At 38.8% G+C, this 24,544-nt stretch overlaps 1 protein-coding gene across 9 annotated transcripts in view; it reads right to left on the bottom strand.

The window, feature by feature from the left end:
* The window catches only part of LOC131246274 (thymidylate kinase), a 46,206-nt gene that overhangs the window by 3,041 nt on the left and 18,621 nt on the right, over positions 1-24,544 (bottom strand). For 5 of the 9 annotated variants that reach the window (XM_058246215.1, XM_058246216.1, XM_058246214.1 and 2 more), the window contains exons 2-5: positions 24,486-24,533; positions 17,708-18,043; positions 2,240-2,351; positions 1,738-1,797 (exon numbers count right to left, since the gene is read on the bottom strand). In XM_058246215.1, the coding sequence (XP_058102198.1) occupies positions 1,738-1,797; positions 2,240-2,351; positions 17,708-18,043; positions 24,486-24,533 (556 nt within the window). Of the gene's footprint in view, positions 1-1,737; positions 1,798-2,239; positions 2,352-17,707; positions 18,044-21,252; positions 21,279-21,316; positions 21,370-24,485; positions 24,534-24,544 lie in introns of those variants that run through there. The other 4 variants (XM_058246221.1, XM_058246220.1, XM_058246218.1 and 1 more) reach the window with 3 other exon arrangements.

The following is a 24,544-nucleotide window of genomic DNA, read 5'->3' as shown; positions in this document are numbered from 1 at the left end:
CCCAAGCAGCAGCAGTAAGGATTGTGTATGCAGGGGTCTAAACAAAGTATTGATATTCCTACTGCCATTAATGAACAGTTGATGTCAGCACCTCTACAGAACAGGGCTGCATCTGATATGGACTTTGCACACAATTCAGTTTTGAAGTCCAAATTGTGTGGAATTTAGCCAGCTGTCAAGGAGGCTTAGTTTAGGGTTTTATATAAAGAGTTCTTTTTTGTTAGAATCTTATGAGTTATAATGACTGAGATTCAATCATATCATTGCCAAAGATTTACAAGGGGTCTTATGGTAGTTTCTAAATAAAATATAAAGTTTGTTTTACAGTCATGCGGATGCTTGTAGTTTTTTCTTCTTCTTCTGACTGAGATTTAATCATATCATTGCCAAAAATTTACAAGGTTTATGGTAGTTGTAAATACAATATAAAGTTCGTTTTACAGTCATGAGGATGCTTGTAGTTTCTTCTTCTTCTTCTTCTTCTTCTTCCTTTCCAATCAGCAAAATGGAACTAGTTTTGGAATTTCTGGATTATGTTTGAACCCTTCATTTCAAGTTAAAGGTTCTCTCCTATTTAGCACTTCACGGGTAAATCTAGAATGGTTTTTTATTTTTGAAAATCAATTTAGGGCCTGTTTGATTTGCCGAAATTCCTGGTAAATTAAAGGAATTGTGTAATGATTACAAAATACTTTACATGTCTACTGATGTCAGCTACATTTGACCACCAATTCCCGTGTTTGATTTATCCACGGTAAAAACGTAATGGTGACATTTTCACATTACTTCAATGTCAAATCATCACCAAAATACACTGATGTCATTGTTTGATTTAAGATCTTCATAGTAGTTTGATTGGTTGTGGTAAAATTGCAATGATGACCTTCCTTCCCTCGTTTTGTTTATGATTGTTATCTATAGCATACATAACTCAGCAGCTTTTGGACAGTTTTGCCCCCACAATTAGTCGAGGGAGGACCGTTAACAAGTAGATTTTTCCTCCAAAGATTTGCAAGGATGTGGTCGGATTTACGTTAGGAAGATATTAGAAGTTGAAGAAATTAGTATTTGAGTTTTTTCCGATTTTTTTCAAAATGGGGCTGTCGGTTTCAGTTGATATTACATGTGTCACTTGATATACAAAGGGGGATGTGTGATATATCGCATGGTATTGCGATATCAACGATACATTGCGATATCGCGCAACATTATTGATGATATCAGGAAGAATGACAACTAAAGGCAGGTTTCATATCTCTCCACTGCGACACCAATATTATCAATATTGCATTCGCTGGTGGCAAAAGAGAGGATAGAATAAGAAATGAAAGCATTCGGGCGAACTTAGGAGTAACTCCAATAGATAATAAGAAGAGAGAAAGTAGACTTCGATGGTTTTGTCATGTGCAATAGAGACCAAGAACCACACAGGTTGGAGTGGGTACAAATTGAGCCACTAACAGTAGCCCCCATCAAATTTTTCGCTTAAGATACAAAATAATCGAAAATGATAATAGTTGACAAAAATAAAAGGCTTTAATCAATAGAAAGTGTATCAAATAAATACAAAGCACACTCACTTATGGGTTTCAATATAAAACAGCAGCGTTTGGAAGCTTCCAAGTGTTTGAGCACTTGTGATTTTGGAAATGGTGCACAACCAAGAGTTCTAGCCATTAATTTCCTTAATGATTTGTAGTCTTGTCAGTAGCATCATAAATTGTAACTAGAAATTACCTCAGGCTGTATGTCAAGGTACACTACTAAATCTGGAGCAAGCAATCCCATCTCCGGCGCCTGCAAAAAGAATATTTTCTTTAATGTTATACAAGCAGAGGAGTTTGCTAAGGAGGCTCGCAATAGCCTCTTGGAGCTGGAGGTTTGCAAATCAACAGCATCTCTGCAAACACGAGCCACACTTCTAAGTGGGAAACATTTTGAATGGTGGGCCATAATGTGAAGGAAAAAGAAGCAATGGTCTACATTCAATGGGCGAGATTTATGCCAATTAGATGGATAGAATTTTCAAATCACCCTCATTCCTCAGCAATGGCATGTCTACAAGGTGGCTCACTATATCAACAGTTCTAATTATCCTAGACATGTACCTCATGTAGGGTAAAGATGCTGAAGAGAGCGAGCCTCCATCTCCAAGAGCTCCACAAGCCTCTCTAGCTTTTTTCTTATAAGCAAAAGAACCTTAATTTTCGTAAGGCTTTGCTGTTAAAAGAAATTTCACCTTACACCATTCAATGTCAAGGCCTTTCGCGGCTGAGAAAGCAACTCCAGAATAAGAATAACGGTCTACAACAAGGGTGGTTCCGCTTTTTAATTTTGTCTCCATCAGTGACCTTCAAACATAAGGGAATCATTAATTAATGGGTAGTCTTTTTTCTCATCATTTTACCATGTTTGGTGTGTTTGTGTGCCTTCGTGCACACAAAAACATATAGTAAGCTTTCATAGGCTTGCATAATGCATCCCATGTACATGTTTCTCACATAAGACATGCTCCTCATGCTAAGATCAAGTGAGAAAGCTAGAAATAGAAAGCGTTGTTGCTTCAGCATGAAATTATTGCTGTCACATTAAAGCATGATGCATTAGTCATCTATGGTCGCCAGGTCCATGGATCTGTTTTGGAAGAGTCAGAAAAGATACCAGTCATCCAATCCTAGACCATTTTCATACTTTTCTTTACAATATATTTATATGCTATTGATCAAAGATTTAACATATTGAAATCTAGAAGACTCTAGGGAATCCCCAATCCACAGTGAGGTCTGTCAGAACAACAGTTTGGATCACTGAATCATGAAGCCCACTTTTACAGAATGGCACATCAGGGCCTAACAATTCCACAAGGTAAAAATGGGCAGGTACGTGATACATTCTCTCGATCAAAATGATAGGAAAATCCCAACACTGATCAGAACAAAAGGAATGACTGAATAACTCCCCAACAGCATGAGGAGCAATATAGAGCAAAGGGGCAGGATGCTACTCTTGAGAGCCCCTTCAAGCTAACAAATTCAGCTGTCACCAGACCCACAAAAACCATTCTAAATGCTGTAATGAGAATGACCGAAGGCTGATTGTCATTCATAATGCATGAGGTACTCGACTACTAGTTAAGTTTTAGCAATTTTTTTCAATCAAAATGGTAGCAGTCTTACAGGGTTTTTTATCCTTTGTTTATATTTTTTATTTCTATAGGATTGAACCTGTAACGTCGTGGTCGAGCTATAGAGAATCTTGTGCATTCATTGAGCACATGGTCAAATGGAATATACTTTGCAATTTGGAAAACATAGTCATGAGCTCACCAGTAGAAAAATCTAGATTGTGTCCTATTTGGTCTTCAGTTTAAGCATTTGACTGAGCTATATGCATGGGCTTTTGCCTCAGCAATATCACACTATTCACCATGCAAATGTAAAAGCAGTAATAGATTCTCAGCTGTTGAGCAGCTGGCCTATTCAGCATCTGAGTTTCCAGATGTAATCAAGCTTCTGCCAAAATGAACATTTAACACCACCCCCAAGTGAGACTTCACTGGGCCATTGGCCAACCAGCTGGAAACATGACGTTATGTCAGATCTTGCAATGTAGAGAAGAGGCATTCTCAGCAGTGTGCTTGGTTTTCAGTTTGTACAAGTGGACCCATGGTTCAGCAGTCCAAACTGTTGATATAACTCACCCCATTTTGGACAGCCAACGCATAGTGAAAATCATAACCCTTCAATTGCTGAGTAACTGGCCGTCAAATTGATGGTTAAGAAAGAAACATAGCAATGGTCCATATTCATAAAAAGGCCAAAGAATCAACAGCTATGATCCTCGTATACATGGGATTTCTAGTGCAAAGGCCATCCACATGAGGCCTATCGTATCAACATTTAAATCACTAACCATGTTCCCCACTTGTACAAACCAAAAACCCAAGTGTGGCATATTTGTTCCACAGTGAGTACATCGGAGTTTGTCTTCATCTGCATTCCCTCACCCCAAACTTTGTCCTTTAACAGGTTTAGACGCAGTGGTTCAGGCCAATCATTCAGAAAGAACGGAAGTGGCACTAAGTAGTAGACCATTGGCGAGTCTCTCCTAGAATGTCATACCAATAGATTTGCCAACACATCCTAGCATATCCTTGTACCATTGTTTTTCCATATTTGACATTGAAGTGATGTCTAGAAGTACAGAACGTGGTCAATAGAACAAGGAGATGAAGTCACCCACTTGGGTCGGTATCTCCCTAGCTGTCTGTAGGGGAGTGATGTCCAAAGCGTTGGCAAAGACTTCTAAGTTTGTGGCTTCTTCTGGGATGAGAGACAATTCTCCGTTTTTTAAGAAACCTTCCCGACGCACTATCGTCAGACCTCCTTTGGATCCGGGAGATTCATCCTCGGTGGCCTCCGCGATACAGCTGAGTTGACTATCTTTCGTTGGTGGGTTGATATTGAAACACAAGGATGTTTTGAAAAAACCCATATATAGAAGTTAAATTCCTCTCACCCGAATACATCTCTTTCAAATTTTCCCAAACTTTTTTGCCATTTTAAAAAAAGATAACATTTGCACTAACATGCAATTCCATGTTTTCCATAATAGGGCTCTAATTTAAACATATTCCGCCACCTAATCTTTATAATTTGTTGAGCTTTCATCAGGCTTAGAGGAGTCGAGACATCAGATACTTAAATTTCCTTCTTTCTATATGAAACACTTCTACTAATGTGGCCAATCATAAATAATTCGCACAGTTAAGTTTGGTTGGTGTAATCTGAGAATCCACTGACTTAGTTGAAGTCAAAAGACCACTCTTAACATCATTATTGACGTCAATGTTTAAGGAACCGAAAAGATCAATGTACTAGGAAAAACTTGAACTTAACTCACCCAACACTTGCTTTCTTAAAGCATAGATCAAAGATCACCACCGCACACATACAGACCGATTGATAACGAACATGAAGAACCCTTCACTTGTCATTCACTATCTCTATATCCTCACTTGGTCTTCACATCTGACCATAGACACAATAGCATACTTTAAACCATCATGATTGGTTGCATGTGGAAGTGTACCTCAAGCATACTCACAAGGCACAACAACATAACCCACCATATGGTGACTAAATAATGACTAAAGGTGATTTGCGTAAGTTCGCCTGCAAACAATCTAGGGCTTCACGTTGTAGAGAGGAAAAAAGAAGAGAAGAACTAAAAGAAAGAGAAAGGGACATAATAATATATCTTTTACTGCTCAGATACCATGTTCCTTGAGTGAAATTGAGAAGGAGAAAGAAAGAAAATATCAAGAGAAGCAATAGAGAGAGAGGAGGCTCAAAAGTGGTGACGACCATAGCTTCTCCCTCACTTGTCGCTAGGGCTTTCATAATATTTGTTTATTACAAAAATACCATCACGCTTAAGTTATTACATAAACCAAAGCTCATTTACTTAAACTATCTTTAAACATCACCTTAAGGACAAACAGCGCATACTTAGGACCCTATACAAAGGAAATCTATTATGTGCACTTTTTTTTTAGATGTTATGATTTAAAAGTGTGTATTAATGTCTTTTTTAATAATCCCTGAAGTTTCATTAAAAAATTCAACCATTTTCCTAATGTTTCCCCATGTTTCCCAAAAAGTGAGATAAATTATGCGATACGAACGATATATCCCATGTGATAACCGATACGTATCTGTATCCCAAGGGTGCGATGCGCGATACCATATTTTGAACACTGATATGAAGCAATAGATACTTTTGATTGACCGTAATGATCTCATGTGCAAACCGTGATGATCTCACGTGTGGCCATATATGGCCCACTGTACATGGGCATTATGGTTTCTAGTGTTTTGCACTATTATCTTTCATTTTAGTCCTTAAAATGGTGTGTTAGAATAGAGTTCTACTTCATTAGCTTTGTTTTATGTAATAACTTAAGTATCGGGGGTATGTTTGTACTTCCACATTTATCACGAAGCCTAATAATAAATCAAGGAGAGGCTAGGGGCATCACAACCTATTGTCCCCTCGTCTCTCTCTCTCTCTCTCTCTCTCTCTCTCTCTCTCTCTCTCTAAACATGGTATCAGAGGGATAATAGATCCAATACACTTTTTTTTACACGCGCTCACACCCCACACACACCCGCGCACTCACACCACAGTGGGATTTCACCCCAATGGGTACTCAAACCCATAACCTCGTGTTGAAACTCTTGTGAGTCTACCCACTGAGGCATGAGTAAGGACCCAATAAATCAAGTACCATATTTCTTCCCCTTTCTTTCACGTTCTTTCTCCTCTGCCATTTTTTGTTTCTACAAGGTGAAATCCTAAATCATTTGGATTGATTTATGCAAAACAATTTATTCTTTACTCAACCACCATATAGTAGGTTGTGTAATTATGTCTAATGAGTGTACTTAAGGCCCACTTTCATATACAACCAATCATGATGATTCAAAGTGGGCCATTATGCATCTATGGCCATATGTGAAGATCAAGTGCGGGTGTAGAAGTCGTGAATGAATGTGAACCTTTTTTCATATTCATTATTAATCAATTCTTGAGTGTGTGGTGGTGATCACTGATTTATGCTCCCTTGCAGCAAGTGTTGGGTGAGTCTAAGTTCAAGTTCTTCCCTACGTGTTTATTTTCTTCTCCTCTTGGACGTCAAGAATGATGTTAAGAATAGACTTTTGCTTCCATCTGAGTCGATGAATCTTCAAATTGCATCGACTAAACTTAATAGTGAGAATTATTTAGAATGGGCCACATCAATAGAAGTGTTTCTTATAAGAAGAAGAAAATTAAAGTATCTTACATCCACTTAGCCTGGTGAAAATTCAAAATTTATGAAAACTAGGAGGCAAAAGATGCTCATAATAGAGCCCTGTTATGGATAGTATAGAACTGTATATTAGTACAAATGTTATCTTTTTCAAAACAGAATTAGAAGTTTGGAAATTTTGAAAGAGATGTATTCGGGTGAGAAAATTTTAACTCGTATATACGATTTGCTTCAAAAACATCTTTGCGCTTCAACAAGAGGATAAGAGTGTAAGCGAGTATTATTCTGCATTGTGGGGTATGAGGGAAGAATTGAACATATCTCAACCACTGTCCATTGATAATGAGACCATGAGAAGGCAAAGAGAGGACTTTCATATTGTCAAATTCCTCTCTGGTCTTAGTCCTGAATTCGAACCTGTGCGAGTTGAGATTCTTGGAGAAAGTAAAATGCCATCTACTATTAGTATAAATACATTTGAGTTCATCTACATCTAATCGGTCGGCGCTTATTTCTTAATCTGGTAGGGAAGATGAAGTCATGGTGATCATAGTTATGGTGGACAATTTGATGGTAGAATTCATGTGGAAGCCATTTTAAAGATAGGAATACTTCAAGAGGTCATGGTATAGACTTTCGTGGCAATCGTGGCCGTGGTTGTGGTAATCAGCAGTGCTCTAATTGCAGTCTTTTTAACCACATATTCGATACATGTTAGGACCTGACTAGTAGGGCAGCTTGGGCAAATCAAGTTCAATCTTCCAATGACAGTTTCGAAGGCTATGTCTCGAAGTGATATAGTTACAATCTCCAAGGATGAGTGTGCGAAATTGCTGAAAGATCATTCCACCCATGCGTCCTCCACTACTACTCTTGCCTAATTAGGTATCACATAGCCTACTTCCTCCAAGTGTTCCTTAGATTATTGATTCTGGAGCTTCAGACCATATAACTAGTAAGCATGGTATTTTGTCTCAATTAGATAAGTCTACTCCTAATTTCCTCTGAACATTAGCAAATGTCACTACAACCCGTGTATCTGGGTTGGGTATTGCTAATCCCACTCCATCTCTTCCATCGTCATGAATGTTATATATTACAAAATTTTCCTTGAGTTTGTTGTCAATAAGCTAGCCAAATCCTTGAATTGTTCTACTACATTTCATCATTCCTATTGTGAATTAAGATCTAAAGACAAGGACGATGATTGGCGAAGGACATGAAGCAAATGGTCTTTATTATCTCAATAATAGAATAATTGGAGTTGCACTGCGGACAGATATCTCACTTGGTTAGTGGCATTGCGAGCTTAGTCACCCTTCATTAAGTAGTTTAAATAGTCTTCTCAGTCATTATCTTATGTGTCTAAGTTAGAGTGTGAAGCTTATGAGTTGAGCAAGCATTATATAGTCTTATTTCCACCTCATGTGGACAAAAGGAGTTTTAATTATTTCTCTATAGTACATTCCGATGTCTGGGGTCAAGTTCATACTACTAATTTATTTGACGTCCAAGTACTTTATTATCTATGGACTACTATTCTTACATTGCATGACTTGGTTATACTTAATGAGAGACTGCTCTAAAGTGTTTTCTTACTTCAAGGAATTTCATATGAAGTGTAAACACAATTCAATGTTATGGTTAGAGGTGTACACAAGTCGAGTTAGCGAGTTAGCTCACTCGAATCGATTCAGAAAAGCTCGACTCGACTCGGATCGAAACTTTGTTCGAGCCGAGTCGAGCCAGTTTTATTGAGCTTGAAACATTTTGAGTTGAGTCTGAGCTGAACCTAGCTCGACTCAGTATTGAGCTCGAACTCTACTCGGTTCAGCTCGAATCGATTTTTTAAGTATATATAATATCTAATCTACTCAGACACCCAAAATAGGTTTATATATATATATATATATAAACCCTAACCCCAGCGCCCACTCTCGTCTCGGCCATTCACCCAACCCTAAAAACCCTAACCCCAAGTCAATCTCGAGCTCGAACTCGACTCTCTTCAGCGCCCTAACGGCAACCAATGACCAGTACCACTCTCCTCTTCTCTATTTCTCACCATTCTCCAGCGCCCAACCGGCGATTACTCTCCTTCCTCTCCTCTCCATTTTCCAGTGTCTGTCCGGACGACCGACAACTGAAAGGTGAGTCTCCTCTCCTCCTCTCCTCATCTCATCAGTCACATTGCCTTCGCCCTCCGGTCGGGGTGTGGAGAGTGGCGAGCAGTGTCCGTCCGATTAATGGACCCCACTCGACCACTGGCCTGGTGGCTATGGCCCAATCGAACTCAAAACTCGGCTCGAAAACTCGAACTCGAACTCGGCTCAAACTGGACCGAGCTGCTAACTGAGCCGAGCCGAGCTGCCAATCCAAGCTCGATGGCCGAGCCGAGCTCGAGCTGAGGACTCTAGCTGGCCGAGTCGAGCCGAGTTGGGCAAAGCTCGACTTGGATCGACTCGTGTACACCTCTAGTTATGGTGTATATTCTCCATTCAGAAAAGGCTAGGAAATATGTTTCTCATAAACATAATTCGTATCTCTCATCTCATGGCATTATTCATCAAACCTCGTGCACATGACACCACAACAAAATGGTGTAGCAAAACATAAAAATCAACACTTACATGAGGTTACCAAGGCGTTTTTTTTTAATATGAAGACTTCAAAAATGTTTTAGAGTGATGCAATTTTAACTGCATGCCATTTAAAAAGTCAAATGTCTTCATCTGTTTTAGATCGTAAATCAGCTTTTTCTATTCTCTGTCCTAGTATTCCTATGTTTTCTGTTGCCCCTAAAGTATTTGGATGTGTGTCCTTCGTACATTAGTTAGATCATGTGCTCAAAAAGTTTGAACCAAAGGCCATCAACTATATCTTTCTTAGATACTCATAGTACCTAATAAGGATACAAATTTTATAATCTTGTCCTCTCGTAAATGTTATGTATTAACTGAAATCACATACTTTGAACATAATCCTTATTTTTCTGAAGATAGTAAGTCTTGCAATTTTGGGATATTTCTACTACTCTTCCCACTGTGCCTAATACAAAACCTTCAATAGGTGAAATGTTATACAACATTTATCTCCACCTTTGCCAGTCTACTCTAGACATTCTAAGCATGGTAATGAAGTTCATACAATCGTAGTTCCCACCAATCCTCTTGCTTCGTTCGAAGATCATCTCCCTCTTGAATCTCCTTCTTTAGTGTCTAATGAACGCAATTTACCCAATGCTCTTCGCAAGGATATACATTCTTGCACTCAACTTCTCATTTCTCATTCTATTTCATTTGCTGGTTTATTTCCTTCCTTTCATAATTGTACTTTATCATTGTCGTTTCTGTCTATTCCTCATTCTTTCGAGAAAAAAAAAGCTCTCAGTCATAATGGATGGAAAAAAGTTATAGAAGATGAGAAGAATGCTTTCTATCATAATCAACCTTGGACTCTAGCTGACTTACCTGCTGAAAAATGTGCAATTTGGGTGTTGATGGGTGCATACAATTAAGTACAACCTCAATGGTTCAGTTGACCATTAAAAGGCACAATTGATCGCCAAAGGGTACTATCGGACCTAAGGATTCGACCATCCAGAGACATTTTCTCCTGTAGCAAAGCTTTAACTCTATGCAAGTTGTTCTTTCTGTTAATGCATATTTGGATTTCCCTTTATACCAGCTTGATGTGAAGAACGTGTTTCTTCATGGGGATCTTACTCAAGAAGTTTATATCAAGCAACCGCCTGGCTATGTTGCTCAGACGAGTCAAACAAAGCGTGCCATTGTAAGAAGTCAATTTATGGCCTAAAGCAATCTCTGTTCGACAAATTTAGCAAAATGGTGTTTGAATATGGAACAAATTTTAGTCAAGCTGACCACTTTGTCTTTATGAACCGAAGTGAGGCAAGCATCATCATGTTGGTCATGTATGTGAATGATATCATTATCACTACAGTGGCAATGTAGGCATTGACAGTTGAAAACATTTTACAACAACAGTTCTATAGAAAGGACTTGGGCCGTCTTCGATACTTCTCAAATATTGAGGTAGCAAGATCTAATGTGGGAAATAATTTGTCATGATGAAAATATGTGATAGATTTAGTGGCCAAGACAGGTCTTTTGAGAGCCAAGCCAATCGAAACTCCTATAGACCCAAATCGAAATTTTAATGTGGATCAGGTAGAATTGATTGATGATCCAAGAAGATATCGTTGACTAGTTGAAAATTAATCTACTTAACAAAGCACACGCCCTACCTCATCTGGCCAGGATGACTCAGGTAACTTCAATACACCTTCTTCGACCAAACAATCCATCAGAGGGGCCAAGTCTTCTAACTGAAACGTATATAGCCCATTGGCCATATCCTTTTCTCTTATTGTCGTAGGGTGAGTTATCTTATATGCCTTTCTCTCCCTTTCGGGTTCTACAGCTCTTGCCTCTTTTGTCAAAGTTGCCCCGCTTGTTGTCTCTCGGATTCCTCTTCTTGTCTGCGTAATTTGACGCGACCACTCAGCCTGTCTCTCGCCTCGACCGCTCCATCCTAAAGGACGCCTTAACGGCGGCTTCCTCCACCAGATGAGCTTTGGTGGTCAGATCTCGGAGTGTCTGGAAATTATTGTTGGCCAATCCATAGGCTATGATCGGTTCCATACCCCTCATGCACATTACAACTTGTTCTTCAATCGGTAATTCCCGGCACATTACGCCCACAGACCTCCATCAGTCGATGAATTTTTCTACCAGTTCTCTCGGCCTTTGTTGGACCAATGTCAGATCTATCAATGACACCTCTCTCGGTAGAGAAGAACTTGGTGATAAAGATGTCTTGCATCTATTCCCAAGTTTTTATCGACCTCGCCGGCAACACGGGGTACCATTGGAAGGCTTATCCTATTAGCGTGGATCTGAACAGCCTGAGACAATGCTGGGGAACTATGGTGAAGTTTCCCATAATTGTAATGAAGTGCATTAGGTGTTCTTCAGGCGAACCGCGGTTGTTGAATTTCGTGAAATCAAGGCACTTGAAGTTCATCGGAAAGGGAATCTCATCTACTTCAGCCGAGTACGGCATCTGATACATGTACTTCCATTTTCTCTCCTTCTCTTTTTCCAATCTCAACATGTTAGAGACCGTTTGGGATAATTCTTCCTTCGAAAGATGTAGCGGTTGCGTAGGTGCGAGTTCACGGGACACCGTTCGTGGCTAAACTTGCGGTTCTTCAAGTGGGGCACCATCTACGGCCCCTTGTGATTCTTCCATGGATTGACGAGTAGCTGGCACAACTATCCGAGTGGCATTATGGGCGATCATTGTCATCAACAATTCATGCATCGCTTTGAATTTCTTCAAGAGATGAGCGTGGACTTACGACATGTCGTTTAGATGTTCTTGTATTGTCATCGTGTCTTCCTCTTCAGCCTTGATCACATTTACTATCACTAGATGAATCTGTTGGTTTTCTGAAGCCGACTTTCTTGAAGTCAAGGTAACGGTTGGCGCTTTGAGACTTTCTGGGAATTGTGACGTGTTCCGACTATAAGGGGAGTGCGTTAACTTAGGGAGTGCTGGGAATTCCTTAGTTGTCATCACGAATCCTTTCTTTCTGTCAACCACATCTCGCATTGGTCCTATGGCTCCTCCGGAATATATCGGCCACCATTGCTTCTTGCCCGTATGGTGAGCGCTATTCATGGCTTTCCCGTAGCTGGCTCTTGTTGCTGCCTTCTTCAGTTCTCGCTTCTCTTTTCATCCTTGGACCAGCTTCTTGACATGAGGGAAGCTAAACCCTCCTCCGGGCAGGAAGCTGCACATGTTAAACGAAGCCAAAGCCATTGTATTTTCTTTCAAAATTCTTATTTTTTGTCAATGAATCACAACCATAGAACATTAGTGCAGCAAGCATCGATAAATACGATGAATCATGTTCTTATCCATTATTAGGGTTATTTAAAGAAAAGAGGTCTATTCGCCTTAAAGATGAAGGGAAGAACGTTCCCGATGAGAGTTGCTAGTTTGGTGCCCATTAAGGCACCGAACGGTCCTCCTTGTGATATATTCATATATACAAGTTCGTGTCATTTATGTATGCCTTAAGAAGACGCTCCCATTCTAGTTGGCCGAACCAGAGATTCTGGGTTCGATGCCCCAGCAAAGCCGCTAGTTTGATAAACGTGGGGAACACGCAAGTAATTTATTTATTTGAGGAAGGGGCTTTATAGGCATCCACAAATAAACATAAACAAGCACATAAGAACACTACACAAGTTCCAAAGATTCTAAATTCTTTACATTCCAGGTTGTGGTCTAGAACAGACCCTTAATTACATCATGTAGAATACCCTTGATTAAAAGGCAAAATGTTTCATGATTATAATTCCAAGGAAAGCCACCTAGATCACACCAAATTACTGTTTAAGCTGTCAAGCTCATCATCCAGATCACGCCATCCCTAGCTGGTTAGATGGTAACAACTCATTCTTATTTGTTTAGTCTCTGGGCCGAGCAAAAGCTAAGCTCGGACTAGAAAGGAGTTCTTTGAATACCGAATCAGAGTCCTCTCTTTAGGCAAACTTATTTTCTCATTTGGACTAAATCGTTGAGCCTCTAATCGGTCGATTCGACTCTGACCTTCGACTCTAGGACAAAGACTTCTGGAAAACCAGCCACAACTCTAAACTCAAAGAATCCAATCCATAGAAATTTATGCTCAAATGAGTATGCAATTGACCAATTTGGGACAGTAAAGGTTTCTGATCTTGGCGTAGTCCAGGTGACAGAAAAGATTATTAAACAATTTTCCACTTTAACCCCTAGGATGCTCATATCATCGTAATCATTGAGATGCTGCAGATGCAGAAGGGAGGGAGCTTTTGGAAGCGAACAGCCAATACTCATCACGTAAGCGTTATAGGAGGCCTGGTGGCCATCACGGTGACCTGAAAGACTACTGCGGTAGGGACGACACTAACATGCTTGACCACTCGGCCACCACGAGGGAGCATAAGGCCGCCGCACAATAGGACTCAAGAAACATGGGGAAAATGGTAGAATTTTCAGTGAAACTTCAGGAGATGCTAAAATACATATATTTGCATAGTTAAGAATAAAAAGTTTGCAAAAAAGAATGTATACACAGTAAATTTCCATTTAATGGGAGCTTAAAAGCATGTATCGTCGTAAGAAAGAGTCTAACCATCCCATCTACGCATACAATCGTCCATCCAAACATACATCAATATTGCAAAATATTGGCAACTCATAAATTAAAAAAATAAAATAAAATAAAATAAAAATAAAAATAAAAATCATCAACAATTGGAAAGGAAATGAAAGCTTGTGATCTTGATATCGCGCATGTTGTGATAACGATAATATTGAGATATTATCAATATTAGCAATGACAAATTGAAAACTACATACAACAATGTGCTCATAACAAAAAAAAAAAAAATGGAATAGAATTTTTTTTTTTAATAAACACACTTTCTATGATATCTCTACATTGGTGATCTTATTGAAATATCGCCGATACACTTGTGATGCAAGCATTACTTAGAATTTATGCAGTCGAAAATATTGACAATATCAATACATTAGCAATATAGGCAACGCCTAGAAATTACACAATTGAAATTATTCACGATATCAATACGTTGACGATACTTAGTGATACATTATTGATGCCTGGAATTTCCAATACCACCGGTGTTATCGGTGTCGCTACCAATGTTATCGGTATCGCCAAGCTAGAGATAACAAGAATATAAGAGATATTTTGATAATATCGGAGATAATTCAAACAATGTGATGGTTGATCTATTGATTTGCTAAGTCCTTGTCAATTTTCAAAAAATAAAAATTATTTTTTAATTAAAATTTAATAAAATATTATTTTTTTAATGAAATTTCCCTTCAACCAGCTGTCAATTGAGACTAATTTCAAAGTAATTAGGAGTGTTTGATGAAATGATCATCACATACACTCTAAATGTTATACATTCAATTTGAATATAGTTACATTAGTTCAGTCAGACAACGCATACCTTAAGAACCTATACAAAGGAAACCTATTATGTTCACTTCCTTTTTGAGATATTATGATTTAAAAGAGTGTATTAAGGTCTTTTTTAACAATCCCTGAAGTTTCATTGAAAAATTCAACTATTTTCCTAACGTTTCCCCATATTTCCCAAAAAGTACGATAACTACCCAATACAAACGATATATCCTATGCAATAACCGATATGTATATGTATCCCAAGGATGCGATACGTAACACGATACCGATATTTCAAACACTGATTCATACACTCAAAAACATGAAGGGAGCTCACGGTCGTAATATTCTGTATAAGCACAATAGTCATCTTCAAGTAAAGGGTATTCAAATGTAAACTAAGTTGGTTCTCCATCTAACAGACGATCTACTACAAGCTCAAATGTAGACTAAGTAGGTTCTCCATCTGACAGACGATCTACCATAGGCTTTTGTACCTTCATACAAGATAACACGGTTTCATGGAGAAATAGGAAGCAAATTGTCGTCACCCGTTCAAGTGCAGAGACAAAGTACATGGTAATGGCTCATGCCATATGTGAATTTGTTTTGTTGAAGACATTAATGTGTGAATTGGGATTTATGGTTAACGTTCCCATGAAGCTATATTGTGATAATTAAGCTACCTCTTATATTACCAACAATCCGGTTTATTATAAGAAAACTAAGCACATCAAATTTGATTGGCACCTCATTATAGAAAAAGGGGCGAATAAGGAAGTTTGCATGTTGGTCACACTCATTTAGATCATCCCTTCATCAAGTTGTGCATTCATGATATAAGCTCCAGCTTAAGGGGAGGTGTTGATGACAATGATGATCTCACATGTGGACCGTCAAGATCTCACCTATGGCCCACTTTATATGGGCATTATGCTTTATACCGTTTCACACTATTATCTTTCCTTTTAGTCCTTAAGATGGTATGTAAGAATAAAGTTTTAGTTCATAGGCTTTGTTTTATGTAATAACTAAAGTATGGGGGGTATTTTTGTACTTTCACATTTACTATGAAAGCCCAAATAACAAATCAAGGAGAGATTTATAACCTATTGTGCTCTCTCTCTCTCTCTCTCTCTCTCTCTCTCTCTCTCTCTCTCTCTCTCTCTCTCTCTCTCTCTCTCTCATACTCAAGGAGAAACCATAATCTCCATGTAAGATGGGGCACACATGAGATCATCACCGTCCATTGTGGTTCGTCAACAAACACGAATGCCAAAAATAAAAAAAGCCGGATAGGACAGGAGAGCAATCTGGACAATGAGAAATCATCCGAACCAACAATTCAAGGGGCACCCCTAAGGATGCAAGTAACCCCTTTCCACTACTTAGACCCACTTTTGGAGGTTTTTCACCCAAGAAGAAAATCTGACATTAAAGTTTCTGAAAAAGTTCCACTGACAATTTCAACCTATTGCTAAACACTATGGTTCAGATTACTTTCCATCCAAATCAACCTTATGCTTGCCAGAAAGGACAGTCTTCATTAAAGTCCCCATCCATGATCCTAGGCCTAGAACATCTCAGGAATTGAACCGAGCAGCACACAGGCAACTTTAAATAGGATGAAAATTCCTCATAACTCTCTGATGTAAACACAGTGCAAAAAGAGGTGATGAACAGTTTCCTCATTACTCAAGCACAAGGATCAACTATTAGTAATCTACATCCCCATATCTATGTTTTGGTCAATAGTAAGAAAATTACCTTCACCAAGCAGCCACCTGAATGCCATCACTCCATTATCAACAGATCCTTTGTCGTAGGTAGCACTTGGGAGATCTCAACCCTGTTACTTCAAAATGCACAAAACAATGTGCGAACTTCCAGAGGAGTCCCACCTATAGTTGAAAGAAGCATTAAGTGGGGCATCTACAAATTTAGGAGCAGGAGCAGGGAAGCTTCTGTTCCAAAAATGGTTTCAAGTATAAACAGGTAAAAAGTGGGAGCGGAAGCAGGAGTGACAATTAGAAGGATCATGCAACTAAGGTCCCACCACCATATCCAACTATTCCTAAAACCAAGGGAGAAATGCCTCATGAAGGAGACCCAGCCGGTCTGCAAAATCATAAACTTCCGAATTTGTTAACTCCCGACGGAATATAGGCTCCCAAATTAGCCCTTTGCCAACCATCGTGTAGCACTCCGAGATCATAAAATCCTTTCAAGAGGCCAAGTTGAAAAGTGACACAATGACTGAGAGGCCTTTCTCCACACCAAACTAGCTAGGATTGTGCCAAAGAGGATTGGTCTAGGGTGCCAATTTCCTATATTTCTATACTAGAAAGAAAACTAGCAGGATTACACCTCAATTACCAAAGTCATTAAAGTCACCCCAGTTTCAAGCTTTTCATTAAAAAGCACAAGGGATTAGGATCACGAGGCTACAGTTTATGGAATTGAAGGCATCCAGACTTATCCAGTGGGACGGGAACTGGTATGGTAACAGCATTGAAAGCAATAAATATGTATATCATTGGACTCCACAATACAATATTATAGTGTACTACAAATATGAAATGTTCCAAATATCAAACTAGTATCATCCAAATCTGACAAACAAAACCATGCAAAGAATATTAAGCAGATAAATATGCTAATCATGACAACACAAATGCTTCATATTCATGAACTAGGTTCAAATTTCCTTTATGCCAAATAATTAAACAAGGGTGTACCATACCATAACCAGAAATGCTTGGAGAAAACAAATTGCACAAATATGTTATCAATAACCCAAAATGTGAACCACGATATTATGGAATATACATGAAGTTCATATGGCATAAAACCCCTCATTCTCAATATAAAAGAAAACCAACCTCTTCTCCCAACGATTTGCACTGAAAAGCAAATGGATTGTTCGATCATCCAGATGTGATTTATTGGCAAGATATGAAGATATCATCTCCCCAACACAAGTGGTTCTGTCCGGAAACCGCCATGATTCGACAGCAAATCCTTTCCCTTCTAAGTATGCGAGCAGTCTACTAGATTGTGAGGTCTTCCCACAACGGTCCAAGCCTTCTAGAACAATCAAAGCACCTCGTGAGGTATCACAGTGGCCATTGTCCATTTGGATTTGCCTGGGATAACTCCTGCTAGGTAAACTCAATTGGACCTTTGGGAACCTTGGGGTTCCTACTGCTCCCAGATTTCTAGAAATGGGAAAAAGTCGTTAGAAGGAAAGTGGTATTGAATATCATGGACATTTGTAAATGAATGGTTCTTAGTAATAATTTTAAACAATAAATACTGCAATGAAAGTTCATTTGGAATGCAACATAGATTTCCATTTACCTGGGGCCTTTTTCATGTCCAGAACTAACAAAAAGGGATTCAGACTGCCTTTGTTTGGTCATCCACAATTGGATTCAAAATGATACAAATTCTTTATTTCTGTTAAAGAGTAGAAATTCCATTGCCCTAAGGGATCTTCGTCTCTTTTCAATAAAATTTCATTATTGATAAAAATATTCTCAAGAGGCATGGGCAATCTAAGGCTGGGTCTAGTGGTTGGCAGGTCCAAATTGATGATTTTATCTGGTATAAGTGAATTCAACCACCTGTTTTGGTGACCATTGGTGCGCGCTCGCACACGCACCCACACACACACACACACACACACACACACAAACACACACATGTCTAAAGTCCAACCGGTTGAACCACAAGTTACAGTCCACCCAGAGGATAACTTCCAAACTATTGTCATACAATATCCAACCCTTCCAATTGGTTGGGCCCACCATTATAATAATGTACTACAAAAATCAGCCAAATATACTCATCAAATGGGCCACACCAAAGAAAAATAATATCGATCCACTGATAAATAGAAAAATACAAGTTTGGTCTAATCAATAAGTGAACGGGGCCGATTTTTGCTCAAGGAAATCCTCACGGTGGGCCCGACTGATTGGAAGAATAAGATGTTGCACCAACATGAAAGGTTGGAAGTACTCGGTGGACTATAAGTTGTGGTCCAACCAGTTGGACTTGTGACCTCATATATATATAACAAGAGAGAGAGAGGGGGAGGAATACTCACCTGCGCACTAGTTCTCACGAGAACTCGTGATAACTTTTTCAGAACTCATCTCCCTTGATATAAGAGCAAAATCTGAACCGTGCATGCGATGCAGCATCCCATGAAACCCCTAAGGTCCAACTTTCACCCTGATCCAAAACTTTGGTAGGCCGTGGCAAAAGGAAACAGTTTCCTCCCTTGTTTTGTCTCTCTTTTGCCATGACCCACCAAAGTTTTGGATAAGGGTGAAAGTTGGGCCCTGGAGGCAAGGTGTCCCGTATCGGTATCGGTTGGTGTAACGGTGCCCTCCGAAACCAATACGAATACGGGGGCGTAACGGCCCGTAACGGCGCAAATTTTTTTTTCCAAAAAAATATGAAAAAATATGGATTAAATCCGAAATATTCTAAGCATTCCAAATATGCATTCATTTATAAATTGGAACATGTTTATGGTGGTGTAACGGTTCACTCTTTGGTGAGAAGTTGTATCGGACTGTCTGATGAATTTATGAACTAGATAACCTGAATTTGACTACAAAATTCATATATTTAATTTTCTAACTATCTACTATCAATGATAGATATATTAGAATGAATGTAATATGAAAATATCTTACATTTTGGTGTTTGCAATTATTTTTAAGGGCCAAAATTCATGCGTAAATAGAAAAAAATATAAAAAATATATATAAAATGGCACCCCAAATATGTAAAATGCACATTAACATGTTCTACTATGATTAACACATCATATGGCATCATTAAAACAACAAAAGAATCATTAAAAAATGATTTCTCGAATTTTCAAAAAAAGAGCCAAAATAAATGTGTAAATAGAAAAAAATATTAAAAAAATATAAAATGGCACCCCAAATATGTAAAATGCACATTAACATGTTCTACTATGATTAACACATCATATGGCATCATTAAAACAGCAAAAGAATCATTAAAAAATGATTTTTCGAATTTTCAAAAAAAGGGCCGAAATAAATGCGTAAATAGGAAAAAAATAAAAATGGCACTCCAAATCTGTAAAATGCACATTAACATGTTCTACCATGATTAACCCATCATATGGCATCATTAAAATAGCAAAAGAATCATTAAAAAATAATTTTTCAAATTTTCAAAAAAAGGGCCAAAATAAATGCGTAAATAGAAAAAAATATTAAAAAAATATAAAATAGCACCCCAAATCTGTAAAATGCACATTAACATGTTCTACTATGCTTAACACATCAAATGGCATGATTAAAACAGCAAAACAACCATTAAAAATTGATTTTTCGAATTTTAGAAAAAGGGGCCAAAATTCATGCGTAAATAGAAAAAATATTGGTGCATTGCGTCGTTACTCTCTCGAAAGATGAAGCCGCTGTGCCATTTATAAAAAGTTCCTTGTTTAGATGGCTAAAGATCATTCACTGGTACTCCCATGCTTTAGATGTGCCATTTCCAAAATTATATATATATATACCAGAAGTTTATACACATCCAGCATATGGTAACTGCAAGGGGCCATTTGGATACCACCGGATAAGTTACTTTTTCTACTTACAATAGTAGATAAGTAACTTATTTGAGATAAGTAAGCTTAGTTTAAGATCAATTATCAGTAATTCTGAAAAAGTTCTCACGAGAACTCGTGAGAACTGGTGCGCCTCTCTCTCTCTCTCTCTCTCTCTCTCTCTCTCTAACAAGCACACACACAAATATATAGACGCGCATGCATACACACACACCCCTTTTCACATTTATCAAGGCGAAAGTAGAAATTTGTACCCAGAAAATTATATGTTTTTCTAGAGAACTGATCACTTGCAGGTAACCGTCATGGTAGCTTGTCAGGCATACCTCTCTCCTATTAACATGCCACTTGTGTAGGATATTCATACCATGCAAATCATAGGCACATCTTGAAAATCAGGCTGATCCACAGATTAGGTGGGCCAAACCTATATGCTGAGTCAGACCATAAGCTGTCCATAGATTCCAATGGTGTAGCCCACCTGATATGCGGACAAGCCTGACTCTAGTGCCAGGTGATGTTCACAACGGAGCCTACCATTTGCATGGTAAGGATGTCCTACACTGGTGGCATGTTGGCTGGAATGAAAGGCCTGCACAGCAAGTTGTCATGCCCTTGCCAGTAAGTGATCAGTTCTTTCTAAAATAGGAGATCCAAAATGGGCCCTTTACTGCTAAGTGTTTCACAAACTTTCAAACATGACATAGGCAAAATCTTGTGCATTAGTTAAAAGGTCAATGAAGTTGTGGATAAAGTAAAAGGTATTGTGGTCTGACAAAAACTATCAAGAGGAAATGTGGTAACCTGTGGTACATAAAAATTGAGACACAAACAATTAAGATAGCTGAACTTAGAGAGAGAGACTTACAAAGCTCGGGCAATAATCAGAGGATAGGCATTTGGCATATATCCAATCCTAATCGTGGGGAAAAAAAAAAAAAAAGTTATCAGCATAGTCTGGATAAATTTGTCAAGCAAATGCTTCATGAGCATCTAAACCATATTGAAGTTGATTTTAAATTCCTATTCACGATGATTAATTCACGGCCCAATTCGATAGAGACAATCATGGACAGACACTGGCATAGTGGGCATAAAATTACAGTATGTAATACTGGTCTCAGAACTTCGTAGCATTACACAGGTTTATGCTATGTTAATTTGATAGAGTAGTGCACTGAGTATTGGTAATGTTGCATTTATCGATGATTGGAGATACGGAAACATGTATGAAAAATATCTCCAAGGGAAACAATGAGGAAAAGGTTGGGAAAAAGGTGGAATTTTTCACTGAAACTTCAGGAGATGTAAAAGGCACGTGCTTACACATGCACGAATCAAAATATTACAAAAAACAATATATAATAAGCCATTTTATAGGGCCCTAACCATGTGTTGTCGAAAAAAATCAGTATAAAATAAATATATAAAATTTGTGGCAAATCAATAGATCAATCAACACTCATTAATATATAAAAATTTCCACATTAATTAACCATGAAATTCACATATTTTCCAATATAGAAATGGAAATTTTAAGGTTTCACTAATTTACCCCATTTTCTAAATGTTAATTTGTTCGCCACAAATCCATGTCAATGCATGAGAATCATGCATAGACATGGATTTACATTGAAAAATTCTGATGTAGGACATGGAAATTAAATATGATATGTGAGATTTCAGGCTTAAGATCACGCTATTTCAGAAACAATTACACAAATTCCATATCCCACATGAAAGTCCAAACAATCAATTAAGGGAAATCTATGCGGGTCCAGGCCTACACATGATAGGGCTGGATCAATAAAAATTATGAACCAAACGATACTCAAAGATAAGAAATAATCATCCACACATGCATAGTAATTAATTCATAATCCAAGGGATTCAGAAATTCCAATTCGGGGAACCCTAGGGTAAGAAAAGGGGCATAAAATTGGAGATTTGAGTAATTTAGGCTTAGGTTTAGGGATTTTGTATGAAAGCGGAGTGAAAGAGAGGAGAGAGACAAACTAGAAAAGTACCGCACGCGTGGACAACAATAATGGCCCAGATGCACGTGCGTGTGATCCCGGCCGCACGTGTGTGGTGCCCACTATTCAAAAAAAAGCCAACTTGGCCCTGGTCAGCCAGGGATGGACTCCAAAACCCCCAAATCTTAACTCGATCCGATGTACGGCTTGTGCGTGGTGCTCCGCCGAAGTTTCAGCCCTCTTGTAGGGCCAGATTCTGAAATTCTGCTTTGGGGAGGAGAATTGCTGTAATAGATGATTGATTCGAAGTGTAGATGATGGAGTGAGATGAGAAGAATGGATGGTAAAAGATGAGTAGTAGAGATGGCGATGGATGGGGCGAATCGAGATAGATGTGGCTTCGCACCAGGTAGTTAACCCTTCGATGAAGGGAGGGCTTCGCACCCAATTAGGCTTCACAACTCAGAGAGTAGGAAAACGCAGAATTTTTATTAATCTTCAATGGAATTAAAAGAACTACAAGGGGTGCCTATTTATAAGAAAACCCTATACCCCAAAACTCGCACCATGTGCACAACCTATTACTTGGCAATGAAGTAAACTAAAATAAAAATCAAATAAAGAAATCCAAAGCGTTCATGATGTTCTAAATAATAACAATAAGCAAAACCTAAAATATGAAATCAATCCGACTAGTGGGCCCTGATCGTGAGATCCCATGATGGGTTTTACTTGATTATCGAGCCCACTCCAAGGAACCAAAACTCCGTCTTCTAGCTAGGGGGCCCTCTCTGGAAGTCGCCATCGATCCAGATCGACGGTGGGGCTCTCCTTCTTCGTGCGTACATGTGTAGGGGGCAGCGCGCATGCGTGTGATGTCCCCATCAAATTCATTCTAAGATTTAAAAAATGAATAAATAAAGCTTCTACAGTTTTTTGCTTGCCTTTAAGTTCCAGCCCATCTTCGTTTGAGTCGAGATTTCTCCCCAAATCTAAATTTTGATTTAATAAAAACCTATAGAGATTGAAATCATTAAGAACAAAATTCAAAAAAAAAAATGCAAAAAATGCAAAAAAAATGGAGATTTTCAGGGTTTCTCCAAATTGCACCCATGTTTGGTCCACACGTAACGGTTCCCAACATTACCATTACGTATCGGCCGTTACGGCCGATACGTAACCGCTTTGGCACACCATGCCTGGAGGTTTCATGGGGTGCTGCATCACATGGGCGGTTCAGATTTGAGCTCATATCATGGGAGATGAGTTCTGAAAAAGTTCTCACGAGAACTCGTGAGAACTGGTGCGCCTCTCTCTCTCTCTCTCTCTCTCTCTCTCTCTCTAACAAGCACACACACAAATATATAGATGCGCACGCACACACACACACCCCTTTTCACATTTATCAATGCGAAAGTAGAAATTTGTACCCAGAAAATTATATGTTTTTCTAGAGAACTGATCACTTGCAGGTAACCATCATGGTAGCTTGCCAGGCATACCTCTCTCCTATTAACATGCCACTTGTGTAGGATATTCATACCATGCAAATCGTAGGCACATCTTGAAAATCAGGCTGATCCACTGATTAGATGGGCCAAACCTATATGCTGAGTCAGACCATAAGCTGTCCATAGATTCCAATGGTGTAGCCCACCTGATATGCGGACAAGCCTGACTCTAGTGCCAGGTGATGTTCACAACGGAGCCTACCATTTGCATGGTAAGGATGTCCTACACTGGTGGCATGTTGGCTGGAATGAAAGGCCTGCACGGCAAGTTATCATGCCCTTGCCAGTAAGTGATCAGTTCTTTCTAAAATAGGAGATCCAAAATGGGCCCTTTACTGCTAAGTGTTTCACAAACTTTCAAACATGACATAGTCAGGCAAAATCTTGTGCATTAGTTAAAAGGTCAATGAAGTTGTGGATAAAGTAAAAGGTATTGTGTCAGACAAAAACTATCAAGAGTAAATGTGGTAACCTGTGGTACATAAAAATTGAGACAAACAATTAAGATGGCTGAACTTAGAGAGAGAGAGAGAGAGAGAGAGAGACTTACAAAGCTCGGGCAATAATGAGAGGATAGGCATTTGGCATATATCCAATCCTAATCATGGG

Source organism: Magnolia sinica, chromosome 5, assembly GCF_029962835.1.
Source record: "Magnolia sinica isolate HGM2019 chromosome 5, MsV1, whole genome shotgun sequence".
NCBI lineage: Eukaryota > Viridiplantae > Streptophyta > Magnoliopsida > Magnoliales > Magnoliaceae > Magnolia > Magnolia sinica.
The sequence above is the reverse complement of the archived record's forward strand: the minus strand, read 5'-3'. Positions and strand labels throughout refer to the sequence as shown.